The 18497-nt window shown below is 38.8% G+C and overlaps 3 protein-coding genes across 4 annotated transcripts; all 3 read left to right on the top strand.

Annotated features, from left to right (window-relative positions):
• The first annotated feature begins 163 nt into the window (after positions 1–163).
• Positions 164–3981, top strand: anks4b (ankyrin repeat and sterile alpha motif domain containing 4B). The gene is made up of 2 exons (XM_055034976.1): positions 164–444; positions 2454–3981. Exons 1-2 carry the CDS (start codon positions 284–286, stop codon positions 3583–3585), a joined length of 1293 nt encoding a protein of 430 aa, XP_054890951.1. The 5' UTR covers positions 164–283; the 3' UTR covers positions 3586–3981.
• Positions 3982–5015: 1034 nt separating this feature from the next.
• On the top strand, positions 5016–10406 carry si:ch211-256e16.3 (kelch-like protein 20). 2 transcript variants are annotated; one of them, XM_055036272.1, is made up of 13 exons: positions 5016–5104; positions 5395–5700; positions 5799–5933; positions 6010–6201; positions 6305–6448; positions 6829–7015; positions 7377–7502; positions 8128–8274; positions 8373–8501; positions 8869–9045; positions 9126–9272; positions 9365–9530; positions 9655–10406. In XM_055036272.1, the coding sequence occupies exons 2-13, from the start codon at positions 5416–5418 to the stop codon at positions 9815–9817; spliced, it is 1998 nt and encodes a 665-aa protein (XP_054892247.1). In that variant the 5' UTR covers positions 5016–5104; positions 5395–5415; the 3' UTR covers positions 9818–10406. The 2 variants fall into 2 exon arrangements, with proteins under 2 accessions (XP_054892247.1, XP_054892248.1); XM_055036273.1 differs by lacking the exon at positions 7377–7502.
• Positions 10407–11501: 1095 nt separating this feature from the next.
• LOC129363923 (cytochrome b-c1 complex subunit 2, mitochondrial) lies at positions 11502–17290 on the top strand. Its single transcript, XM_055036274.1, has 14 exons — positions 11502–11589; positions 12804–12905; positions 13040–13189; positions 13389–13453; positions 13546–13602; positions 13707–13831; positions 14519–14616; positions 14782–14839; positions 15005–15100; positions 15494–15693; positions 15838–15918; positions 16009–16085; positions 16171–16324; positions 16684–17290. Exons 1-14 carry the CDS (start codon positions 11557–11559, stop codon positions 16765–16767), a joined length of 1380 nt encoding a protein of 459 aa, XP_054892249.1. The 5' UTR covers positions 11502–11556; the 3' UTR covers positions 16768–17290.
• The last annotated feature ends 1207 nt before the right edge of the window (positions 17291–18497 follow it).

Raw genomic sequence — 18497 nt, 5'->3', positions numbered from 1 at the left:
GATATGAATTAAATGTCACGATGGAGAGAAGTACAATAAAGTGTTCAAATGCTTAAGATCAAGTGCTGAAGATCTCATTGTGAGTTCAGGGTAAGCTGCGTCGATAAATGGAGCAGGAAGTGATGCAGCTGACAGCAGGGAGCTGGACTTTGCTTTTGTTTTATTGCTGGGCAGCTCACACACCCAGTGATCACTAGGCTTGTTCGGGTCCAAAAGCTTCTCATCGAGCACAAGTGAAGAGCAGAAAGAGGAGAAATACCAGGATTTTCAAACATTCTTAAAGATGTCTCGGTACCACAAGGCAGCAGTTGATGGCAACGTCGACCTGTTGAAGGAAGCCACAAGGAAGCACCTGAACACGGCTGATGACGATGGCATGACTCCCACCCTGCTGGCTGCTTTTCATGGACACGTCGATGCTCTTCAACTCATATGCAGCAGAGAGTAAGCATAATTGAACTTCTTTATTTCACACACCTTTGTCAGACAAAGTCCTTCTCATAAGTTTAGATGTTGAAATTCTCACAATTTAAACAGTTCAGTTTTCATTAAAGCTCGAAATGGCTTCTAAAGATCAAAGATCACCTAACAGAAAGCAGATTCTACTAAAATATTAACTTTCGATTAATTACTTTGGCAACTGTTATTCGCTACAGTTTCATGAAGAAAAGCCAAATTTTATACACTGGACTCCTCTCCCATCAGCTGACCTAAAAGTTTAGTCATCCAAATCCATCCTGTAAAACAATAAAGCTCTTTATCTTTGCATGCCCACCACCCCATCCCGCTGTCAGGACAACAAAAGATGAACAAAACCACTCAGAGTGAGAAACTTAACTGGAAATAAGCCGCTTATAATAGAGCATGTGGTCAAAAACATTTTCATAATTACAGCCAGAACTGAAATTTATGATTAAAAGAGCCAGTAAAATGTTTCAATCAAGTCTAGATAAACGTGACAAAAAGTAGAAAATAATTAAAATTTCTAATCGCTCATTGATTGTCTTCAACCTTACTCAGTTTTTAGAATACTGGTATTTTTACTAACATATTACTTAACATTTTTAGGTTTCTGTTTGTTGCTGTTTGTATTCTTGGCAAGAAAGGTGGGATCAGAAAGTGATAAGGCCTTAAAGAATGTAGAAGCAGATATATGAGCAGGTTACGTATTGTTTTATGGAAACAGACTCCAACCAGCACCACATTTATAGCTTCGCTCCAGTGGTTGTAATAAAACTTTATTGGCTGACAAGGTACACACTGAAGGTTGCCATCACTTTTGCAGAGAAACGCTTAAACTTGTCATATTCAGTCATATAAAACTGCAAGAAGAGTCTAAGAATTATTGATGTACTCTGAAACTTGTTCTCCACATCTTTTGTATCTGATCACCTCAAATAATAGATGTGAACAAACATTTGGAACCATAAATGGGCATGTTCTACTTGTCTTGGTATTTCTTAATATTTTATTTAAAAAGAAATAACAGCCAGTTTCCAATATTTTGAGTTCAAAAGGAGCCTTAAGTTTATATACTTTGATATTAAACTTTTTTAATATGGATGATTATCCAACTGCAATAAATTAAAGCTCAACAGTAATATCATTACCAGTGCCCTCAAGCATACATACTCCTTTGATGCTTCCACCTTTTTGTGACATATGAACCACAAGTTTTAATGTATATTTGAGGTCACCCTATGTGAAAGACCAAAACGAACCAAGGCAAAATAGTGAAAAGTTGTAAAGTGGAGGGATGAGAATAAATTGTTATATCTATATTTAGCATAGAAATCTGAAAAGTGTTTCCTAGATTTTTAGTCTTCCACCTTTACACTGACGCATCTAGATTACAATCCAGTGCAAATAAATGCTTCCAGAAGTAACATAATTACTGTAGTGTGAAAACAATGTGTATTTTAAAAACTAAAGTCGTAAATTGCTGCAAAATGTACCTTTAGTTTTACTCAAATTCTATTTTAGGTTTTCTGCTTGTGGAAAAATGAAATAAAATGAGTTGTTTTCCTTTCACATCACAATTATGCACTAATGTGTATTTGTCTATCATATACAAGACCGTTAAATGAAATACTCAAAAGTTTGATAGTTATAACCTGATTTAACAAGGCTCAAAGGGTTTGAATACTTTGTCTGGGTTATCACACTAACATCCTTTTACTGTGCAAATTATGTTCATTCCAGAGCATTTACTGCTCAAACAGCACATTCTAACTTTGGGTGTAACTCATGATGTAGGGTAGGCAATAAGGGTATCTGATTTATGGTGCATACCGTAAATCAGCATATTAGCAACATTAATTATCCTAAGTCACAGTTCGTTAGTATTTTTCTTGTTTTGCTTTATCAAGCAAACTGCTTTCAGATTTAGAAAATTTTCAGCAATTTAAACCACAAATTCAGTTTTGATTTTCCCCTCTCTTTGTGTTTCACAGAGGAGATCCCAACAAGAGTGACATCTGGGGAAATACACCGCTACACCACGCATCTGCTAACGGCCACATGCACATCATCAGTTTTTTGGTGAACTTTGGAGCCAATCTTTTTGCCCTGGACAATGATTTCCATACACCTATGGACGTTGCTGCATCTCGAGGCCACATGGACTGTGTGCGATTTCTGGATGACGCCGCCTCACAACAAACCAACCAAAACCCTAAAAAGGTCGCCAACATCAAGAAGGAAGCCCAGAAAGAGGCAGAGAGACGAGTGAAACTCTATGAGAAGGTGAAGAAAAAGCACCAAAACAAGATGGATAGAATGAGCCGCGGAGGAAGCGTGAACGGGTCGGTTTCTGAGGCGAGCATGGGATCGGGTTTCTCAGATGGTGGCACTATGAGGAGTGAACAATTCTCCAAGCTTATTGCTGCAGACAAATCAGGCTCTGTTACAGCGAGATTTAAAGGCACTCTCCAGAAGATGGGAAAGAAAGAGAAGGGTACCCTGCAGAGATCAGGAGGAGGTGGGAATGTTATCTTCCGTAGGCAGGAGAATGAATCTTCTGACAAACCAGAGTTTCTGGATGTCTTTGAAGAACAAGATGAGAGTGATCCGGTCAGCGGAGAGATGGAGGGATACGAAGATGATGACTCCAGAGACGAGCCAAGTGAAGTCAAACAATCCATCTTTAACCGACCTGGCTTTGGCGGCCTGATTTTCATGAAGAAGATGAACATGGAGACAGAAGATATTGTTCCCACAGGGAATAATGAAAGTCTTGGTTACCTTGTTGAGAACCAGATGTTTGAGGCAGATGAGGATGCAGCTGGCTTTGAGGAGGCTGGTGATGGTGACCTTCCTTGGGATCAAGAAGATCTAGGACTGGATGACGAAGAAGATGAGGAAACCTCTCCTTTGGAGGTCTTCTTGTCTACCATCTCCTTGCCAGAATTTGCCCCCGCTTTCAAAAGAGAGCACTTGGACTTGGAGGCGCTCATTCTTTGCTCTGATGATGACCTGAAAGGCATTCGCATCCAGTTGGGACCCAGGAAGAAGATCTTGGAAGCTGTTGCTCGCAGAACAAAGGCAATGGAAAACCCTGGCACCATGAAGGACAGCAGCTTGTGATCTACATATCCATCATATTCAAATTGTGTTGTTGCAGATTAAAATGAAACTGAACATTTTGTAGAGTTTGATTTTCTGTATTGTATTGAAGATGATTCTTTAAACTCTTCCCATAAACACTTTTTATTTTGAAAGCCATGAAGCATAGTGTACAGTCTACATTTATACATAACAACTAGTGTAAATCCTAGTTAAATTCTCTATAGACAAAAATGTATTTTGATTAGTCAATTTAAGCATATTATGGCTGATTTTTGCAGGACATCGCAAATACATAGAAGAGATGTACTAATTCAGAATTTCCAGGGATTTAACTTAAATGTTTGAGGTGCACTCAATCATAAATCATATGACTATTTTGATCATTTTATTAATAAACTACATATTCAAACAGTATGTTTCATTGTTATATTTAAACCTTGGCCACAGAAGGACTGAAGATTAAGCTTCACTGGTTAAATGTAACGGAGCCCAAACCAAACCGGTTGAAATCCAAGAGTATCATACGTTTTGAAGGTTTGATTTCAAAGTTGGTAATTGCATATATTTTTTGTGATATAAAAGGCATAAAATGTGTCTTTGATTCAAACTCTGGATAAAAAAAAAACTTAACACAAAGTAAGACCAGAGTGAATCAACAACTTTTTCAATACAAAAACATTTTTTCTAGGCCCTACAAAATAAAATCTAAATACCACTACAAAGCGTTCTTCAAACATTTAAACAGATATTGAATTAAAATACAAGTTAAAAACGGAGGAGAAGGCTGAATGCCAAAACTGAATAAAACATTAGTTCAAGAAATGATCAGTATGTGGATGTGCACACAGTGCATGCAGGTTATTTCACTGTTTTAGTTTTCTAAACACATTTTGTTCCTTGTTACAGATTTATTTGTTACTGTACAGCAGCCGAGCTTCCTGTCTCTTGATAATTGTCAAAGTAGTAAATAGCTTTGAAATTATTTATCTAAGCCATTATTGTATGTACAAAGATGTCTACGCCTTTGAGCCTCTGTACGTACAATAGATATAAAAAGTTGCATTTTATGTACTGCAATACCCCGGCTATTTTTGGTAGCTGTTACTAAGAGCCGCGGATCAGTGGATAGTGAGCCGGAGACTGCAGAACCCTACAATAAACGAATGAATCGAAAGTATCAATTCTTCCAAAAGGATACTTTGAACCGGGGAGCCGAGCTCAAAGAGTTAATGACATTTTGGGAACATTGGGTAATTTAGAGGGACAACGCCAAAACAGGAAGTACTTCAAGGTGAATCGTCTTGATTAGGCAAAGGCCTCTCGAAATATGATTGGTGTTTAGTTTCTGACGACTTCAGTGATTGGTCATCGCGGTCAGGGGCTGTAACCTCAGCTGATCCAATCACCGAGCAGCTTGGAGTTTATAGTGGCGATGGGCGAGGCTTCGGTTGAGAGGCGTAGCTGAAACTGATTTGTCTTGTATGTGGGAGAGTATTCCTTCTGTTCCTGTCACGACTATGTTTTTTAGGTGTTTTATGTGAGTATTTAAATTTCACAGTCTTTAATATCCTAGGTTTGTTCATGTTATGCGTGGTCTCCGACATTAGGAGAGGTTTCGGTCGACCTAAAGTCGCTTCTTTTCCCTGGTGAATCTGAGCTAAGCCTAATTAGTGGGATTGCCTTTGGGCTTCTGTACGTTCAACGTTCATGTGTATTTAGATTTAAATCCAGTTTATACTAACTTTTAAGGGTGATACTTGAAAAGTTGGCTTATAAATCATGATGTAAGATGTAGTTTAAGTCAAACATAACTGTATTTTACCTCAGGAGTGCCTAACACAGTCACAAATGGCTGAAGTAATACCCGTCGGCTCCCCCTTGCTCTTGCCATCCGTCATGAACGCCATCTTCCAGGCTCCGGAGGACTCGTGCACCGCCGCTGCCAGCCCTCCCGCGGACCCTCAGAGCGGGGAGGACTACTTGTTTCTGGAAACCACGCATCCCAACACAGTCCTACGGGGCCTGAACAGCATGCGGCTGAACAAAGCCTTCTGTGACGTGACTCTGTGCTGTGGAGGACAGGAGTTCCCTTGCCATCGCATTGTACTTGCATCCTTTAGCTCCTACTTCCAGGTAGACATCTCTAGGTAGACATCTCTTAGGTTCACAAATTGCACGTGACGTACTGTAAAAATATTGAATTTTCAGCTTTTCGTTCTTCCTCGCTGCAGGCAATGTTTTCAGCTGACTTGCTGGAGTCCAAGCAGGAACGTGTTGCCATTAATGGAGTTGAGCCCCAGATGGTTGGCAAGCTGGTGACCTATGCCTACACATCTCAGATCTTCATCACTAAAGCAAATGTACAAGTAAGCGATCCCTCTTTTCTTGTTGCCTTTTTCCAGCCAGAATCACTGCTGACGACCGATTTTTGCTCCTGTGTAGGCGCTTCTGGCAGCGGCCAATTTATTGGACGTGATGGCTGTGCGAGAGGCTTGCTGTCACTTCATGGAGCGTCAGATGGACGAGACAAACTGTGTGGGAATTCACTGCTTTGCTGAGGCCCATTCCTGTAAGGTGCTGGAGAAACGCAGTATGGAGTACATTCTGGAGAACTTCAGCACTGTTTATCAACAGGTGATGATATACAATTTTGTTAATTCCTTTCTTAGCTGGACTTGATTTAAAAAAGAAAACTGTGCTAATCACTGTGATCCTTTGTGTGTTCTTCTCTCTCCAGGAAGAGTTCTTGTCTCTCTGTGTGGACAAACTTACAGAAATTATCTCTAGCGACCTTCTCGATGTTCCTAAAGAGGAGATGGTGTTTGAGGCCGTCATGCTGTGGTTGAATAAATGTCCTTCTCGTAGGCAGGGATTTGAAAAGGTAATGCTTCTTTTGAGTTTTTATTGCGTTTTCCATAAAATTAAATTGTTGTGATTACACTAGTTTCATTTGGCAATATGAACAAATGCAGTGTTTTGAGCAGAATACATGTTATATAATTACCTTTAAGGTGTCATATGAAGGCTTATTTGGAGCTTCACAGAATTTTCCCCTTATCACAAATATGAAAGGATGCAAAACTGTCCAAGTTTATAGGTTGTATTCACATTTTTTTTCTTTTTTAATGTATAAAACTGATTTGTACTTCTGCCTTTTTGTATGAAGATTTGTAGTGATTTCAAGGTAAAATCAAACACTTGAGTAAAAACATCATGTATTGTCTAATAAAAGATGTTCCTCCTTTCATTTGTTTCTTAAAGGTGCTTGAGCACATCCGCCTGCCTCTCATCAGCCCTTACTACCTCCATGACCTAATCGAGTCTTTAGATGTTGTAAAAGAGAACCAGGCTTGTCAGAAGCTCATTTCTGAGGCCAAGGACTACCTGCTGCTGAAGGATCGCCGAGGAGAGCTCTACAGCTCCCGAGCAAGGCCACGTAGATCCACAGGTACAGGCAGTCACATCTGTAACTCAGGTTCTTAAAGGAATGGGATCTATGTGTGTAAAATCTAAATTACCAGAAGACATTCTAAAGTAAGGTGCCCAGTGTTTAGCTGCGTCTGTATTCTCCTACTTGCTACCCGAAAAGCACCCCGAGAGTCTGATGTCACCACCATCATGTTTCATCATTGGGGAGGTGTCTTCTGGGTGTAGTTTTAGCTTTGTGCATTTCTTTCTTTTTTTTTTTTCTCTTTAAAATGTTAAACATTATTCCCATCAGAGCAACTTCTTTGCTTTGTCAACCACTTGACTTGTGGTAGATGATGTGCTTCTGTACAGATGGAACTTCTACCTTTCTTTCAACAAAGGCTTTCTCCCTTTAAATCTCCCATCGAAGCCAGATGGTTATGCTGATGATGGATTTTCCAACCTGAGGTTATGGATGTCTGCTACTACTGCGGCATTACCCTACACCTACTATGTGCTCCTCTTTGGTCAGTTGATGTTGACCACCATGCTTTGGTTACAACTACTTTTTTCAAACTATTTTAGGTGGTTGAAAAAGTTTCTGTGATTGTTTGAAGCAGTAAACTGGCTCCCAAGGACAGAAGTTTGGGACCACCACAAAATGAAAGATGGAAGACATTTTATTTTCAGTTTCCTCGAGAAGAAAGTTGGAAGGAATTGGTGATCCAATAAAAAAAAAAAAAAAAAAAAAAAAATCTGACATTTGTGAAACTGGTTAGGAAAAGGCATGATTACCCATTTAGTTATACTGTAAGATTTCAAATGACATGCAAAGATGACTCTGGCTTTTACTCCAGATCTAATTGATGAACTTTAAATATGTTTATTAAAAATACTTCTGTCCAATTTTTATTGGCCATGAGCAGAGAAAGGGAAATTACTGTAAGCTATCACATTTTACGTTCAACCAAAAAATAAAACAAATAAAGTAAACCAAGCATATGTTGGGAATTTAATTTTTGAAATGAAAACTGTTTTGTGAATGTGTCATTTAATTAGTCATTCAAGGCCTTTGACTCAACAAGCATTATATTTTTAAACTATGGCATATCCTGAAGCCATATCCTCTTGTACTTGTTGCCGTGTTGACAGGAACTGTTGCTGTAATAGTAACTGTTGGCGGGGAAGACGACAAGGTGGTGCTGCGCAGTGTCGAGAGTTTTGATCCCACGACAAACATTTGGAAGAACCTAGCATGCCTTCCCTTCGCAGTCAGCAAACATGGGCTTGTCGTCTCAGGTGAGGTGCAGACTCACTTATCCATTACTAAATAAGATACTGCACCGAGTCCTCTCCAGAATTGTTTGTTTTCATGTTCCTCTTCCATTCTTTTGCAGACTCTACTCTGTATTTGGCGGGGGGAGAGTTTCCTGATGGCTCAGCAAGCAGAGAGATGTGGCGTTATGACCCCTGCTTTGACTCCTGGATGGAGATGGCTCCCATGAATGTAGCTCGCTCCGAGTTGGGTAGGAAAACCTCAGAATGATGCATTATGTTCCACCTTGTACTATCAACTTACCCTTAACAAGTTGGTGTAATGCAAATCAATTGATTTGATTTATTAAAGCACAATTTATTTCATCCAAAAAGTTTCAGATTTAGTAGACTTTACAGTGATTATCTCTAAGCGATTACACAAAAGCCTGTATGAAAAAAATTACTTAAAGTTAAATGTATTAAATCAAACACAAATAAACGGAAGTTGGTGAAATGACTAGAAGAGGATTGTGATCTCTAAAATTTATGCTGCTTCTTTTGCCTGAGTTATTCTGACCATGTTTGTGTGGTGCAGTTATAATAAAAGCATATCAATAGTGCAGAAACCTGTTTCAGGTCTGGTCATGCTGGATGGCTTTGTTTACGCCGTCGGGGGATGGGAGGGCCGAGGTCGTCTGGACTCGGTGGAGTGCTACAATCCCCACACAAACTCCTGGCAGTTCACACCGTCAGTAAAAATGGCCGTTACCAGTCCTGCAGTGGTGGCCCTGGATGGTCTGCTATATGTTACTGGTAGGAAACATGCATGTGCTTCTTAATGAATATTTAACTATAAAAATATGTGTATTAAAATTTTCTATTAATGCTGGTAGGTGGTGCAGTTCTTGAGGATGGAGACGGCACTGACCTTGCCCAAGTTTACAACCCAAAAACCGCAGTGTGGACGGAGGTCGCTCCAATGCAGATCGCACGCTCGGGTTCAGCTGCTTGTACGCTTAAAGGAAAGCTTTACGTTATTGGTAATTATTCCTATATCTTTGAAGAGTTTTTTTTTTTTTGTTGTTTGTTTTTTTGGATTGAAGATGTTTTTGATTAATTGATTACATTACAGGTGGATGGCATGCCTCTACAGAGAACACAGATAAAGTCGAGTGTTTCAACCCAAAGACCAACCAGTGGACTATGTGCGCTCCAATGAAGGAACGCCGCTACCGGCCAGGGGCGGCCGTAGTGGACGGAAAGATTTATGTCTTAGGAGGCGAAGAGGGTTGGGACAGGTGAACTGATTTTTTATTTTTTATTTTATTTTTTTTTCAGTTTTGTATTTTAATTACAGTTCTTAGGAACTACAGGTGAGTGCACATTTATTGTTTTGTTTAATGCTGTCAATTCTTTGTACAGATATCATGACACTATTGAGCGGTACTGTGAAGAAACTGATACTTGGGAGATTGTTGGGGAGATGCCTACCAGTCGCAGCTGGCTCAGCTGTGCGTCTCTCCAGCTGAGGAAGAATGTCCACATGTGCAGCCGTCCTGGTACACCAAGCGAAACAGGACAATGAAGGGAGACCCTGCTGTGGTTTTTAATCTTTTGCACACTTAATGTCAGTGTTCTATCATGCTTAAAAGGTGTTGAGGCTTCCCAACCAAGAAGTCTGACAAAATGGTGAATTTTCATGTGGGATCCAGACAAAAATGCCTTATGGAGTTACCCTGGGGCACTTGGGTTACTCCAGGATATTTTCATACAGGATCTCAAGTTACTGCGCCCCACGGTCTAGTCTGCAGTTGGAACTCGTGCTCTGTTTAATGTTGATGTATTTAAGGTACCCTTGTTATGTCTGGGCACCTCAAACTGAAGATGTTCCTGCCCAACACAGTGTATTTTTCTATTGTAATGTATTTTGAAGATAACCAGTCTAAAGATGGTAAACTTCTGTGGGATCTATTATATTGTGAATATTTTTAAAGCTTGCCTGTGGGAGAAAATGATAACCTGTGAGCAGTCTTTTGAAATTGAACTTTCTACTTTAAAATTATTGTCTTTTCAATCTGTGATGTGTAGAATATATTTTTGTAATGTTGTGAGTCCTTCATGTTGGTGAATTTCTGAAGAGTTCATTTACAGTGAATAAATAGTTTTATTATAAATGAGTGGGGTTTTATATTTGACTCTGAAGATTGCCTATTAAAGTTTGTGGACTTTGGTGAGCAAACTGAAAAAAGAAATGCTACAACATCAATTATCTTTTTTCAATATATAATATTACCTGGAAAAGAATTGAAATTGGTTGCACTGGATTTGATTCAAATGTGAGAATGAATGGGGTTGAATCCAAAAACTCAACTTGGCTTTCAGACTTAAATTTGTAGGAAAATATTGAAAATCACACAGCATGGTCCTTTTACAAAACAATTAACACTTTTTATCGCCATTTTCACTGAAGCTGTTAGTTATAATGAAATGGTATGTGTAAAAGATGAAGTGTGAGTTAACTTAGTTTCGTGGAGGGGGCAAAAACACTTGTACAAAGTTCCTCTTTCCCAAACAACTTAATAACTTAACCAAAAACATGTTACAGTATGAGATGGGCGGGATAAAAAATGTTATAAGCAAGTGATAAAACTACTTTCTAATTAGAAGTCTGCATTTAAAAAAAAAAAAACTTTATTAAAACAAATTAAAGTGTGCTTGTGACATTTGAATGTTCTCAGAAATTATTAAGGGATAGCCATAATTCATTTTTAGGGCACTTTTTCCTCAATTACCATATTAAAAATGCAAAAATATTTGTCTTGAAGAAATACCTTTTCCATTATTTCTTTAGTAAAATAAAAATAAAGTGTGCCTCTAGGAGTCGCTGTTCCTTCTGCACATCTTGACTTCTCTACAACAGGAATGTGAGATTAGAGCTGGTTTAAATAAAAGTAAATACAATAAAGCGCTTGTTAGTTCACCGTATCCAGAAACACAAATCAGCCAGGCTTTCAGTGTGCAGACTGAATGCAAAAATATATTTGACTGCAAAAAACAGCTTTTAACAATATTTTCAACAAAAAAAAAATTGCTTTTCTTCTTCAGTATTTCCTGTAATGTCACACATGGATCATGCAGCCACATATAACCATGTTACTTCTGGCTTGCAGAGAAATCATAAAAAATATTTTCATTGAAAAAAAAATAAATAAGAGACTGGCATTTTATTTTGAAAAACGGAGAGGGTCAGAGGGCGCAGTGCATTGTGGGTCAGTCCGCCGCCATATGTTTCTTTCTGCCGGCTGAAGGAGAGAGCTGGGAGTCATGAAAGGAGTCCGTTTGCTGAATAATTTCTCGGTCAGTTGTGTGTCTTTTACTCTATGAATAACATAATAATTCAGATTTATATGCATTTCGTTCTTTTCTCAACCTGTTTATGAGCTGACAGCATTTAACTGCCCTCTGTTAGCACGCTGGCTAATTAGCTCCCCTATTGTTTAGATAAACTAGGATATACTTGGTCTCTGTGAATAGATAATTTAAACACAAGTTAATTCACAAAGTACGAGTGGTTGTTCATGAAGTCCATAATAAATCCCGTAAAGAAAACGGATAGAGGGAGTTCAACTTGGTTTGTTTCTTTTGCTCAGCTGGATGCAACCTGAAGGTCATCTCTGAGCTGGTTTCCCTGTGACAGATTATCAGAGTGAAATATTCAGATTACAATATTTTGACGTCAACCAAGTGGTACCCGGGCAGTTATCTTAGGTTATGTTTACAGAAGAGATGTTATTCTCCAGAAAAGGCTGTGAGGTATTTTCAGGTCAAGAACATTATGCCTTCAATGTAAAAAACAGATCTGTGGATTTTTCTCTCTTTGACACGGACAGCTGAATTTATTGCTTTATGTAGAAAATATTTAGATTTAATTTATCTGTCAAATCAAATGTAAAATAATTTGCGTGCCTTAAACTGTCAACTTTAAACATCAATTTTATATTTGGCTTTAAGAAATAGGCCAAAACAAGCTAGTTAAAAATTATAATGTGGAGGGACAATTATGGTTTTACTTTTTTTTTAATGAATAAAAGTCTAAAAAAAAAAAGAGTGTGCATTTTATTCTGTCCGCTTGTGTCAAGCTTTTGCATTATCATCATTCACTGTAGTTTCAGTCCTTTGGGACATGTCTCGACCAGTCTACACACTGAATATTTGCTTACTCTTCTCTGTAAACCATCTCACCCTCAACCAGATTGAATGGAAGTGTTCAAGCTTAGCCACAGATTTTCAATTGGATTAATATTTTGGCTTTGCCTTTGGAAGCAGAGATTTAATGCTTGAAATATTACAGCTAACAAAAGGTTGCCTACTGGCACTCTTATAGTTTTAATATTGCTATGACTATAATTAACCATTAGAAAAGTCATAACATATTTTCATTAGCTACTTTTTGGATTTTCATTAGTTGTTAAAAATAAAGACTTTAATTTTACTAGTGGCACTAAATGTCTTAAAGTTATGGATTGTGAATTGAACACATATTTAGGGTTCTCTGTTCATATTCGTCACAGAAACGCTGCTACGCCTCTGCCAGGCAGGGCCAGGCTCTAACTGAACCTTTTTCGGATGTGAAACCTACCCAAGCTGCACCTTTTTCTCCTCAAGATGTGCAAGTATGTGCTGCTCTCTTAAAAGTTTGAGTATTTTTATGTGTTTTAATGAGAAGTTTAGATTGCCAATCAATGACATTGGAAATTAGCAATTGATTATAGGCTCCCAATAAAACAATTTTTTTTTGCTTCCTCAGGTGTCGAAACTCCCAAATGGGCTGGTGATAGCGTCGGTGGAGAACTACTCCCCTTTGTCAAGTGTCGGGGTGTTTATAAGAGCCGGGAGTCGCCATGAGAATTCAGAGAACCTGGGCGTCTCTCATGTGCTTCGACTTGCTGCTAACCTGGTAATATATAAAGGAGTTAGTGAGTGATACTCCAAACTTATCACTGTTTAGGTCTATTATTTAATCCAAAGCACATTATTTAGTCCAAATTAATCCATTATCTTATAGCGTAGGTCTAGGTGCAGTACCGCTTTTTATATTTTCACAGGTCATTGAAGTTTTATCAGCATTTCATTGAAGTGTCCTTTTTTTTGGGTAGACCACAAAGGGAGCATCTGCTTTCAAGATCTGTCGTGGTGTGGAGGCTCTGGGAGGAAGCCTGAGGTAAATATAGTCTCTCCACATGCAGTTTCTTCTCTTATTAAAACAAAGCATGACAATTTGACTCAACTGTGCTCTCATTTGTTTACACTCAGTGTGACGGGGTCGAGAGAAAATATTATCTACTCTGCAGACTGCCTGAGAGATGACGTGTAAGTTGCATACTTCTGTTTTTTTTTTTTTTACATATTACACGTAGTTTACTAAAATGTTCTCTAAACTTCAGTTATTGATTTGTGTTTGACCTGTATCGTAGAGGTTCGTTGCTGGACTTTCTGGGCAACGTGACTACAGCTCAGGAATTTCGGCCATGGGAGGTAGATGAGCTGACATCCAGGTTGAAGATCGACAAGGCTCTGGCTCAGCAGTGTCCACAGATAAGTGCGTATCAACCATTCTAACTCCTACAAGTTCTGCTGTATCCTGTTGGGATTTAGAAGTTTAGTTTTGTTTAATCAAACTTTGCAGTGTGCCTTGCAAAAATATTCATACCCCTTTTCACATTTTGACACAACCACATAATTGAGAAGTTGAAGGAAACTTATTGGCTTTGGAAACATTTCGGAAGTCTTTTGGGACATGTCTCTACCAGCTTTACCAATCAAGGGTTTTTCCCAATTCTTCCGAATAAGCTCCATCAGAATGGATGGTGTGGGTTGCAATTGCCAGGTTTTTTCACAGATGTAGGCATGATCTTTGACTAAGTCATTCTAACATGTCCTACTGGGAAACTGCCACAGTCTCAAATCTATGGCAGCCTCAAACAGCTTTTCAGTCAGGATTGCCTGGCATTTAGCTCCATTCAAATTGCCCATCAGCATGATGCTGCCACCACCATTTTTACCACCGTTTTTGGTGGTTTTAATGCAGTGACATCATGCACAGTTTGTAATGAAAGTTCAATCTCAAGCTAAGATACCTCCTTCCAGATGTTTGTTGTGTTGAGGTAACCATGTAGCAGGAATTACTATACCCAACTTTCTGCAAAGGCTTTCTCCCCCAGAGTTGCTTGACAAAGGATATCCTATCCTCTTTTGCTTAAAGTTGCTTCTCTGTTTTGTTTTGAAGGTGTAATTGAGAAGTTGCATGAAGCAGCATATAAGAATGCCTTGTCCAACTCTCTGTACTGCCCTGACTTCATGGTTGATCGTATCTCCTCTGAGCAGGTTTGGATGTGCTTTATTTTCTTTAAACTAAATTGTGATTTACGTCATTCTGTGTAAGCAAATGTGTAATACGAATGTCTGTGCCTGGTGAAACTGAAAAAGCAGTGCTTGGTAGTCAATGTGTGTCTCTAACACACTTTTCCTGCCCTTTCTCTTCCCCTGTAGCTCCACTCCTTTGTTAAGGATAATTTCACCACTGGCAGAATGGCCCTTGTAGGAGTAGGTAAGTGTTTTCTTGTCGGCGCTGCTTTACTCACCTCACTCTACTCTAACTTTTTAACAGGTTTTCAGCTTTGCTGATGTGTTTGACTTATTTGGTTGCTGTCTAAGAAGGCACAAAGATATTCTAGAGTCTAAACCTGGACGTCTGTCTTATTCATGTGTCCAGGTGTCAATCACTCTGTCCTGAAGCAGGTGGGTGAGGGTCTTCTGAGCACTCGCAGTGGAGCCGGAGCATCTGTTGCTAAAGCAGCTTACCGTGGAGGTAAAAGCTTGTGTAAAGCAGGAAAGAAAAAAAACATATTTATTGAAGTTTTCTTCAATGAACCTCTTAATTAGTCAACCATATTCACAGATATTCAGTTTCCTTTTTTGAGTGGAAGCATACAATTTTAACTATTAATTAATGAACTGACTGCATGAGTTATAATTTATTATGACTTTTTTCCAATCCATAGAGAACCAGATTTAAACATGTAGATGCATATATTTACAAATTATTTTAAATAAATTGATATTTATTAGCAGCTGTGCCATAGCGTCTAACGCAGATCTGAGATGAAAACTGGCCAATTTTAGCCTCCAGCTAAGCAGTTGGCACCGATATGCAACAAATTTTCTCTTCGAAGTTGGATTTACAGTTACATTCTGTGTGAAGGTGAACTGCGCGTGCAGAATAGAGATGACCTTGTCCACGCGCTGGTTGTTAGCGAGGGTGGTGTATTGGGCACAGACGAAGCCAATGCCTTCACCGTTCTGCAAAGGATCCTGGGAGCCAGTCCTCATGTGAAGCGGGGCTCCAGCATCACCAGTAAACTGAGCCAGGGGGTTGCCAAAGCCACCGCTCAGCCATTTGATGTAAGCTGAAGAATAGAGATACTGTGCTGGCATCCTGTGAAACTGAACAACGCTCCTTTGTTTTCTGAGAAGTGTGTGGTCAGCAGTTTTTTTTTTTTTCATGGAGTATGCTTTCTAATGATTATGTCCTCTGGTTGTCTTCAGGCCACTGCTTTCAATGCCTCATACTCTGACTCTGGACTGTTTGGTGTCTATACCATTGCACAAGCTAACTCTGCCAGAGAGGTAAATGGCTAATTTCATCTCGGATAATCACAGAAGGCCAGGACGTCATTTGAACATACCCGATCCTTGATTATTATTTTTTTCATTCAGGTAATCAGAGCTGCCATTGCTCAGGTGAGAAGTGTTGCAGAGGGAAACGTAACGGAGGCAGACATCATCAGGGCAAAGTGAGCTCACTCAGAAAATGGAGTAATCATTCAGATGCAGGCTTTGTAGTTGTTCTTAACCATGTCTTTGTCTGTTGGAGCATAGAAACCAGGTGAATGCAGAGTATTTGATGTCCATGGAGAACTCTGAGGGCCTGCTGGAGGAGATTGGGGTTCAGGTTCTGAACACTGCTGCCTACCAGGCTCCTGAATCCGTCCTCCATACTATCGATGCCATCACCACGGCTGACGTAGTTCAGGTGAGAATTCAGAGGGCAAGGTATCATCACCTGCTTCAGTGATTCTTATTCAATGTGTCCAACGGAAGGCTGTTTTCAAACCACTGAGAAACAACATTTCGACAAACATTTCATAACTGACGTTTTGTTTATTTGCAACGCCTCCGCTTCCTCGTTTGACCTCAGGTTTGTTGTCATGGTAACAGCACTGTAATGTGCTCCTCTTCTGAAAAGGCAGCTCATGTCCTTACCTTTTATCATCAGCTCTTAAATTCCTCTTCACAAGTACTAAATGCTTAATATTTTTTAAGATGGTTCCAAATTATCTTAAAATATATCAATTAAATCATAACCCTAATAGTTCTTTCTTATCTTTGTAGGCTGCCAGAAAATTTGTTGATGGCAAGAAGACCATGGCAGCAAGTGGACATCTTGTTAACACACCATTTGTAGATGAATTATGAAAAAGAAAATCATGTAAAGTCCATTTATGTCGCCAGTGTTGGTGCACTGGCATAAATAAGACAAAAAGCGAGAATCATGAAGCATTTTATCTGTTTATCAGTGTAAATTAAAGTACAGGCAATAAAACAGCTGTTTGTTGGATAAACTCTGCGTCTTGATCTGAAATCGATCATATTCTAATGTGATGGAGGTCTGATGGATAAGACAACCACTCTTAAAGTATTCCATGCCAGCTTCTCACATTACATCAGCACTTTATGCTGAATAAAAGCATTTTTGCTTTTATTCAGCATGAAAATGTACTGTTTTGATCCTCAGCCAGTTGAGGGACCCAAACGCAAGTACATGGGATCAGCTCAGGTGTGAAAATGAGGGATGGTTAATCTAAATTTGTGCACCATGTTTGGTTGTTCTTTCTTCAGGTTTTACACCGCTCATATGGTCTGTGACATTTATTAGTTCAGAGTGTCATTATTGTCAAAATGTACATAAAGAAAATAAAATCATGATAGATTAATTTAACTTTTGTGTTTTTACTTCTGTTTTTACATTTTTATGGTTGTTTGCTAAAAGTTTCTAGATTTAATTTATTCTACATCTAATTTTTTGTTCTGAAAATATATGAAACAAATGAAATACATAAAATGAAAAAAACATTTTCATTTTACACACTCACCCAAGGAGTGAGTGTGTTTTAAATTTCTATTCTGCTACCCCTAAATATATTCTCCTAGAACCTTACTGCTGTTATGTGAAGACCTCAGAGGTGTCTTGGAGAACATTGCTGGTTTAAATCATGGGTTAATTACACAACAATATGCAAAAAGTATTTTTCAATCCACCATCTGAAAAAAGAATTGCAAACCATCAAGATGTGGCTGATGGTCAGATAGTTGGCTGACTGGATAGAGCATTAATAGGAGTAATGGCCAGTAAGCCCTTGATAACTGAGGGAGTTGCAGACATCCACCCTTCAGGTGAAAGAAACCGTTAAAGTGAGATGTGTTAATTGTGCACTCAACAAATATGGCCTTCATGCACTCGAAATAGAAACCTGCAAGAATGCAATCCTGTTTTTATCTTGCTAAAGGTCAGGTGGGGGATATGATAAATGTGTTAGTGCTCTATTCACAATACTGAAATGAAATCTTTGAACATGTGGAGATGAAAATTAACACATGGCCTGAAAATCTATTCAACGAGACGTTTTTCTTCAGGAGGAGGAAGAACACACAAAACAGAAGAAGAAGAAAGAGAGTTGATGAGAAGATGAACTGAGCAAAAACAAACCACAAAACCCAAAAGAAGAGCACAGAGGCTGCAAAACACAGATTAAGACTGTGGTGGCTCATTTTCTGGCATGACAAATACAGCACATGCTCGGCTACAGTGGTTAGATCAAAGCATATTCATGTGTTAAAATTGCCTAGTCAAAGATCACACCTCAATCCTGTTTAGTCTGTGACCAATACATATATATATAATTTTCCAACATTACCCTTTTTTGCATGGAATGCACATCAGTGAGAAGCTTGTAACATCACAGATTCGTCCTGTTTAGTTTTTAAATGTTGCAGCTTAATTTGTCCTGTTTTAATTACGTTTTTAAGTCATATTTGGAATCATTATTATTTTTGCGTTTTTGTACATCACTTGCTTGTGCTTTCTTAAATAGCCCTGCAAACTACGTTGCTCTCTTTTATTACTCGTTTTTTGTTTGTTATTTTTA

Source organism: Poeciliopsis prolifica, unplaced genomic scaffold, assembly GCF_027474105.1.
Source record: "Poeciliopsis prolifica strain line A6 unplaced genomic scaffold, Auburn_PproV2 SCAFFOLD010, whole genome shotgun sequence".
NCBI lineage: Eukaryota > Metazoa > Chordata > Actinopteri > Cyprinodontiformes > Poeciliidae > Poeciliopsis > Poeciliopsis prolifica.
This window is presented reverse-complemented; position numbering and strand designations above follow the sequence as displayed.